This window comes from Alligator mississippiensis, chromosome 1, assembly GCF_030867095.1.
Source record: "Alligator mississippiensis isolate rAllMis1 chromosome 1, rAllMis1, whole genome shotgun sequence".
In the NCBI taxonomy this organism is placed as follows: domain Eukaryota; kingdom Metazoa; phylum Chordata; order Crocodylia; family Alligatoridae; genus Alligator; species Alligator mississippiensis.
In genome coordinates, this window is record NC_081824.1 from 207,303,544 (window position 1) to 207,312,050 (window position 8,507).

Sequence of the window (8,507 nt, forward strand, 5' to 3'; positions counted from 1 at the left end):
ACGCGCCGCGCGGCATGTCGGGAGCTGTAGTCTCCCGCGCGCATGCGCAGCCTCTCCCAGCCGGGCAGGGAAACCCCGTGCAGGCCGAGCGCGTCCCTTTTCCCCGGCGCCGCCATTTGGGCAGCAGCAGCTTCGGCCCTCCGTCCGCCGCCATGCAGATCTTTGTGAAGACGCTGACGGGGAAAACCATCACCCTCGAGGTGCGGGGCCAGGCCCGGGCGGGCAGGCGCCACGTGGGTGGGTGGGTGGGTAGGCGGGCGGGCGGCGGGGCCCCTGGGGCGCCCCACGTGTGCCCGGTGACCCATGTGCCACCGTGTCCCCGCGCAGGTGGAGCCGTCGGACACGATCGAGAACGTGAAGGCCAAGATTCAGGACAAGGAAGGCAAGTAGGGCCGGGCGGGCTGGCCGGGTCCCCGCTGCGGGCGGACCTGATCCCGCTCCCGCTCAGCGCCACCGACACCTCTCGCTCTTCCAGGTATCCCCCCTGACCAGCAGCGACTCATCTTTGCGGGCAAGCAGCTGGAAGATGGCCGCACTCTGTCCGACTACAACATCCAGAAGGTGGGTCTGGCGGAGGGGAAGAGCCCAGGGGCAAGGAGTTGGAAAGAGGCGGGTGCGGGTGGGACGTGCTCCCGGGGCTTGCTGGTCTGCCTAGTGAGAGGCGTAAATACATTGGAGTGGTGGCAGAGCCCGTTCCACTGAGCTCCCCCGCAGCAGATGTCTGCTCTGTGCTTCTGTTTGCAAGTGAAACAATGTGCCAGAGATGTGGTTACAGGAGGGCAAATGGGACCAGTTCTCAAGAGCATGATCAACATCACACGATCTCTGACTGTAAAAGCACCAGCCCTTGGGTTCTGGCGCTTGGAACATGCTGGCAACTTCAGTGCATTCATAGTAAAAACTGCTTAAACGGGGCTGGTTTGACCTTGGCTCGCTCCCTGACTGCGACTCCTTATAGTCCCTCTGGCTCTGTGAACCCTGGTTTGAACTACGGGGCTTGCCCTGTGATTACAAGCACCAGTAACAACCCCAAGCTCTGTTCATTAGGCCTAACTACTATGTGGACCCTGATGGGCAGTTTCTTCTGGCTAGTGTAGGTGTCTGCCTACAGCATGCTTTTCTTAAGTGCCTATAATTTTCCACGTGCAAAATTCAGAAAGCCCCATCACCAAATAAGAACCATGGATTCTGTACTCTGCACATCCAGCATGTGTGGGAGCCTCTTTTTCTTACCTTGTAATATCTTTATCAATAGGAATCCACTCTTCACCTTGTGCTGAGACTCCGGGGTGGTGCTAAGAAGAGAAAGAAGAAGTCTTACACCACTCCCAAGAAGAACAAGCACAAGAGAAAGAAGGTTAAGCTTGCTGTGCTCAAATACTACAAGGTAAGGATAACGAATTCAAGTAGAACTGATGTGTGAATTTGATTCTTTGCTAAGAGTTAAGGGATCTGAGATCCAGTTGGGCACTTGCTGCAATTCTTATTTCAAAGGGCTTGCTGCTTCTCTGGTGAGCTGTGTGGGAAGTACCCTTTGAAGTAAAAAATTGCAGCAAACTGCTGAGTAGGTTGTCCTTAATTTGTCCTTAACTTGCTATGAGTTGAAAAGTGGGGTGTGAACCATCTACATAAGAATTACTTGGGTCCTACTGAGAGGTAGTTAACTAGCTACCTTCTGCAGAAGGAAGGGTGGGATGGCACTTTATAGAAACTAACCTTCAGAGAAGCCCATCTTATCAAATACAAATACCTGCTACCCTAATCCTAGTCCTATGCATGTTTAAAAGGAAGCAGGGTTTTTTTCCTACAGAAGTAGAGCTTCTCTGTACCAGTTAATCTCTGTGCTCCCCTGCCCTACCTTCTGCCTAGTTTCTACTGTATTGCAGTGTCTACAATAAACATTGCATATCCCTTAATGTGCATTTATGGAGTCCTCAGCTTGAAGTCTTCAAGTGACTGACTTTTATGTATAGGCAACTGAACAGGGAGCTTGAAAAATCAGTGAATTTCCTCTAAGTCCATTGTAAGTTCTGGCATACTTTATAAACTTCTGTCTATTCAGAAGTATAGTTTCTTAAAATGAAGGGAAACTGGGCTGGTGCAAGTAGCCATTTTGGTTTGCAAAATTAGTAAAGAACATCAGATGAAAGCATTACCCAGGATGAATCCAATATATAATGGATTGAGTTCTACAACTATACAATGTTACAGTTTGTGCTAAATAGGGGCAAAAGCAAAAAGGAGGTGTACATAGCGAGATGTTACTTACGGAGCTACTCCTTTCAGGTGGATGAGAACGGTAAAATCAGTCGCCTGCGTCGAGAATGCCCCTCTGAGGAGTGTGGGGCTGGAGTCTTCATGGCGAGCCACTTTGACAGACATTACTGTGGCAAATGCTGTCTGACATACTGCTTCAATAAACCAGAAGACAAGTAAATGCATCTTATAACAATAAAAACTCAAGTTGTATGATATTTAGGATTCATTTTTTTTCTTTCCTTGCAATATATGTAGCACTGCCTTTATTTAGGAGCAATTTGAGTCTGTAGAACATCAGGGAATGTGAATGCTCTGTTTGCTTAACAATGAGCTAATGGTGTTACATATGCCTAAGAAGTTTTCTAACTGGATTTAGTGATGTCATCACTTTCTTCATCTTGAATGTAGGGAATAGGACTAAATTATATGATTTTTACTGATGAAAATGGTTTTTAAGTTGCATTCTTGTGCTGTTTCTAAAATCACATGATAGTACAGCTTTAATAAAATGGACACCACGGATGTTTGCACAGCTGATTACATGTGTTTGTCACCTTTAATATCCTATTAATTGTTGCTTTCTATATATATATATATATATATATATATATATATATATATATTAACCTGAGAAATACATAACTAGGGATCTGGGTTTTCCCGGATTAAAAACCCCAAAGCGTGATTAAAATGAAAGGCTCCTCACTCCTCTCAGCCCTGCTGGAAATGGCCCCCAGCTGCCAGGGCTGTGGGGCCAGGGACCCTGGTCTGCAGTCCCCTGACCCCAGCAGGAGGGGGCAGTTGCTGTAACAGAGCAAAACATGGAGCCTGCCCCTTTCCTCCCTGCCCCCCGGCCCAGCTGCCTGCCTGCTGTGAGGGCGGGGGGGGGGAAATGGCGATGGCTCTCCCCTGCTGTGCACACTCCTAGGCTGTGTACGGGGGGAGGGGGCAGGTTTGGGCTCCTGTCCTGTTGCTTTCCCTTGGGGCCTCCTGGCCCCACCCCCCCACTGCTCCCTGGGTGAGCTACCTGCAGCCTTGTCTGACTCCTGGCCGGGGCCCTGCAGCCACACGTTGCAGCACTGGGCCCCCAGCCCCATATAGTGCCCAGCTGGGCAGCAGCTGCAGCCCTGCCTAACTCCCTCTGAGGCCTCAATCCCCACACCACAGCTTACCTACAGGAACTTCTCTCCAGGCTGCCTGGTAGCCATGTGCATAGACATGAACACCACCCCCTGCCTGGCTGCCCTCCTTCCACTCCCTCCCCACCAGTTCCCTGCAGACTGGAACTCTGCCAGTCGGCAGAGTTCTGCAAAACTGCAAAATCCATGGGTTTCTCTGATAAAATGAGAAATCGGTGTTTTCCTCTAGTAAGGGGGAAAATCCGTGGTTTTCTCTGTTTTTCCATGGCAAATGGAAAACCTGGATCCCTGTATATGATTCAGGACATCAGGACTTGTAAAGGAATGGTTGCTTAAAAATGTAATTTAAAATGTAGAAACTTGTATGTATCATAAGACTTATTACAAACTCCTACACTTAATTTCAATCCGATTGTGTGGCTACTAGGAAACTTCTTATGGCTTCTCTCACCATGATACCTGGAACAAGGTTGAAGTGCTGTAACTGATCTAGGACAGGTGGGCAAAATATGGCTTGTGGGCTGGAATCAGCCTAACAGGCCATTCTATCTGGCCTGTGGGGGCCCTAAAAAATTTAGTAAATTAATATTTATTTGCTCCTAGCTACCTATCAAAGATGGCAGGACCCAGGGGGAGCTGGCAGCAGGAGCCCAGCCCTGCCCTACCCCCAGCCATTTCTGTGCTTCCTGTTCCTGCTCTATTCCAGCACCACCTGGCTCCCAGCTGCATGGCTAAACTTGGGAGCACAGGGACCTGCTGGTACTGGGGGAGAGGGGTGTGGCAATTCCCACACGCACACCACACTATATATCTACACCCATAGCTCCCCCTCACAGCCATACACGCAGACACCCACACCCCAGCCACCCTCCCCCCCACACACAGGTGCCCCACAAACCCCATGCCTACCCACACCCCATGGAGTATGTGGGTGTGTGTGGATACCTCACCCTGTACACCCATAGCCCCCCACAAACATACCTACCCCTTCACTGTCCCAAAGGACAGCACTGCCTAAGCCAAGTAAAACTATTTCTGGGATAACTGCAATGTTCCATTCTACAGACAAACCAAATATTTAAACAGGGACTAGACTATTGTTTAAATGAGAACCTTAATGTATTGTAACGTTTTTCCAGGAATATGATTCCCCTACCCCTCCCTTATGAAGCTAATAATCCATTTCCATCTGAAAATGAGACAGAAGTTGCTTGTAAATGCATTTTCCTAGAAGGGTGCCACAGCTGGGTCAGGATTTGTTGGTCCTAGAAAGTAGCAGTTAGTGTCTACACCCTCCTTAAGTTCATGGCAAGGCAGGTTGTAGAATTTTGAGATTGGTGGTTCTCAGCCTTTTTTTGTACCAGGACCCATTTTTAAGTATCAATGGCCAGTCCTGACCCAGTGCCCCTCATTCCCAACCTGCAGCCCTCCACCTCCCAGTGTGGCATGGAACTCTGCCAGCTTTAAAGTTTGTTCATGACCTTTTTGTATATTGCCATGACCCAAAGCTTGAGAAACACTGCTTTGGATGGTTCATTCAGAGCAATTGGTAGTATTCTCATATTGCTTCAAGGAAAAAGCTCAAATGTATGTTTTGCTATTTAACAAAAAGGCACAATAGCTGGTTAAGATTTGGGGATCATGGTTCATCATATTTCCAGCATCTCTGCACAATTAAGGAAAGCATTCATTTGACTCATCCCTCTGCAAAGGACTGGAAGGTGCCGGATTCTGGCAAGTTCCCTTATCTCCTCTGTGGGCTCCTATGTGACCTGACAGCATCTTTCCCAAAACTACTCTGCTACACCCTGAAGAGACATCAATCTTCCAGGGAAAATAAATTATGTACTTATTTTTTAAAAGACTAGGAGCTACCCTGCTGCTTCCCAAGATACATTTTGCAGAGAGCTGCGTGCATCCTGGAGCAGCAAAGAGCAATAACTTTTTACTAAACAATAACTAGTGTTTTATTTTGTTATTATGGAAAACTAGGGCTAGAAGAAACCTCAAGAGGTCATCTAATTCTAGATTGATTTAAATCACTGGTCAGGAAGCCTCGATTTAATCATTGTTTTCTACAAGTTCATTCTTGTTTGATATAACTTTAATACGTATTATTCACAACTCATAGATACAGGTTTCATTATTAGAAGGTACACGCTATACATTTTAAAGTGGTGATTTATTTTGATATTTTTCAGATTAATTTTTTAGCTACATCAGAAAAATGAATTATGGTTTGGTTATTTTATTTACCAAAGCTGATCGAAGCAGATACTTATGAAGTCATTGGGCAGTGAACTACCTCCAATTCACTAAATTAATTATGGATATTTGGGGGATATTTTTGCCATGCTGTATTAGGATGACATCAAATGAGCGCTACAGCCACATGTTATTAGCTTGGGGCTTTCTTGACTTTCTTCTAGATTTCTTCTCATCTTTGATTTCTTTTTTTATGGCCTGGCACGCCTGCTGCCGTGATGGGTTTTCCTTCTACTACACCATTCCCTCACTAGATCTCAAATCAATATACTCAGAAACTTATCCCTCAAGACTTCTGGAATATTTTACTGCCCCTTCCTCCTTGCATTTATCTCCAGACTCCTCCCCCTTGCCCAGATCTACTCCACCCCCAACAATCCTTTATTCATTTAACTTCTTGAAACTTCGCACTTTTAGAGAGAAAGAAGGGCTTGACTGCATACACAAACTTGCAGAGAGACAATATGGCCAGTGGGTGGGTAATCAGGTCTTTTATTTATCTCTCATCTCCATGTACAGCTGTTAATAAGGATGTTATCTCTCGAGACACAAATACACAGTTTGAGAACTGAAACTAAGCATCACAGAGATGCTTAATGGGATCTTCTAGACTGAGCACGGAGTCCCATTGGGTACAGTAGTTCTCTTTAAACTTTACTAATCTATAGAGGAGCCTCTGGGAGCCCCATAAGATTGGGCCCTTAATATAGTCCATGGCCTGTTGTGACCTATTTATAAAACTTTTCGAAAAAGGATATATGAATATATTGTCTCAAACAGTATACAATTAAAAGGTATAATCCCTATTCCATGATGATATCTTTGATCTTTAACATATCTTAAATTAAAACTATCTTTATATAGGTTTATTTTTTTTAAGCATCTTAAAAATTATTAGATTTAAAAAAAATTGATTTAAATTTAAAAAAATCCAAATTTTTTTTTTTAAATCGTTGCTTTTTATCCATCCTGTTTTTGTTTCCCTAACCTTTTTCAAAGTGGGGTAACCAAACTGGACAGAGTACTCTAGCTGAGGCCTCACCGAACAGTGAAAGGATCATTTCTCTCGACCTGCAACTGGTGTTCCTATGAATACTGTGTCTACTTATGGGCTTTTTTGCTACAAGAGAACATATTGAGTGTATTATGTTGGCTCATATTCAACACATGGTCCACTGTGAGCCCCCAGGTATTTTTCTCCAGTACTGTAGCCCATCCAGTGCTTCTCCATTCTGTATTTGGGCACAATTTTTTCCATCCCAAGTGCAGGAATTTTGCACTTATTGAAAGTCACTTATTGAATTTCATTTGATTAATTTCAGACCATTTATCCAAGATCATGCAACTCTACCCTCCAGAGTCTCTATAGTTCCACTCAAGTTACTGTAATCTGCTAATTTGTTCAGTGTGCACTAAAATCCCAATTTTCATATAATTAATGAAGATACTAAATACTAGACCAGCATAGACCCCTGGGGAAATCCACTTGATAGCTACACCCAACTAGATAATTGATAGGGCTGTGTGAAATTTCTCTGGGTGTTTCATTTCAATGCTGTTTCATAGATTTCATAGATATTAGGGCTGGAAGGGACCTTGGAAGATCGAGTCCAGTCCCCTGTCCGAGGGGCAGGAAGTCAGCTAGGCTCAAAGGATCCCAGCAAGACAGACGTCCAAATGTTTCTTAAGAGCCTAGAGTAGGTGCTTGCACCACCTCTGAAGGCAGTCTATTCCAGGCCTTGGGGGCTTGGACAGTAAAGAAGTTTTTCCTTATGTCCAGCCTGAAAAGGTCTTGGAGGAGTTTGTGACTGTTTGACCTTGTCATCCCCTGGGGCACTCTGGTGAACAGACGTCCCCTCAGATCCTGACGAACACCCCTTTTATGCTTATAGGCAGCCACCAGGTCCCCCCTGCGCCTGTGCTTTTCCAGGCTGAAGCATCCCATGGCTTTCAGCCTCTCATCATAGGGCCTGTTCTCCTGCCCTCTGATCATATGTGTGGCTGTCCTCTGGACTCCCTCAAGCTTCTCCACATCCTTTTAAAATTGTGGAGCCCAGAACTGGATGCAGTACTCCAGCTGCAGCCTCAGCAAGGCTGAGTACAGCAGGAGGATGACATCCTGGGATTTGCTTGAGAAGCATCTGTGGATGCAAGCCAGAGTTTTGCTCACTTTACCAGCTATGACATTGCATTAGTGGCTCATATTCATTTTGTGGTCAATCATGACCCCCAAGTCCCTTTCAGCCATAGTGCTGGCAAGCGTAGCACTGCCGAGCTTCTAAAGCATGCTGTGGGGTTTTTTCCTTCAAGGTGGAGTACTTTGCAATTTTTGGTTTCGAATGCCATCAGGTTTTCATCTGCCCATTTTCCGAGCCTGTCGAGGTTGGCCTGGATCACCAGCCTATCCTCAGGTATGGACGCTTTACCCCAAAGTTTGGTGTCATCGGCGAACTTGGCCACTCTGCTTCTGATACCAATGTCTACATCAATAAAGATGTTAAAGAGGACAGAGCCTTGGGGGACTCTACTGGTCACGGTGCACCACAATGATTCACTTCCATTGACTACCACTCTCTGGGTCTGGCCTCAGAGCCAATTCCCCAGCCATCAGACTGATGTAGCTGAGGCTGCAGCTGGCCAATTTTTCCATGAGGAAATCATGGGACACCATATCAAAGTCTTTTTTAAGTCAAGATATATGACGTCAATCTCCTCTCCCTTGTCCAGGTGATATGTCACCTGGTCATAGAAGGAGATGAGATTGGTCAGGCAAGACTTACCCACAACAAACCCGTGCTGGCTATCCCTCAGGATGTTGCCATCAGCCAGTTTGTCAAGAATGGT

At 46.0% G+C, this 8,507-nt stretch overlaps 1 protein-coding gene across 1 annotated transcript; it reads left to right on the forward strand.

Annotated features, from left to right (window-relative positions):
- Window positions 1-81: 81 nt before the first annotated feature.
- On the forward strand, window positions 82-2,796 carry RPS27A (ribosomal protein S27a). Its single transcript, XM_006274436.4, has 5 exons — window positions 82-200; window positions 328-382; window positions 476-561; window positions 1,256-1,387; window positions 2,287-2,796. The coding sequence occupies exons 1-5, from the start codon at window positions 153-155 to the stop codon at window positions 2,434-2,436; spliced, it is 471 nt and encodes a 156-aa protein (XP_006274498.1). The 5' UTR covers window positions 82-152; the 3' UTR covers window positions 2,437-2,796.
- Window positions 2,797-8,507: the final 5,711 nt, after the last annotated feature.

Bases quoted from the DNA above. Each gene is read 5' to 3' on its own strand.
- RPS27A (XM_006274436.4), top strand. From the start codon at position 153: ATGCAGATCTTTGTGAAGACGCTGACGGGGAAAACCATCACCCTCGAG. The intron at 201-327 runs GTGCGGGGCCAG...GTCCCCGCGCAG, and splicing joins GGAAAACCATCACCCTCGAG to GTGGAGCCGTCGGACACGAT. The intron at 383-475 runs GCAAGTAGGGCC...TCGCTCTTCCAG, and splicing joins CAAGATTCAGGACAAGGAAG to GTATCCCCCCTGACCAGCAG.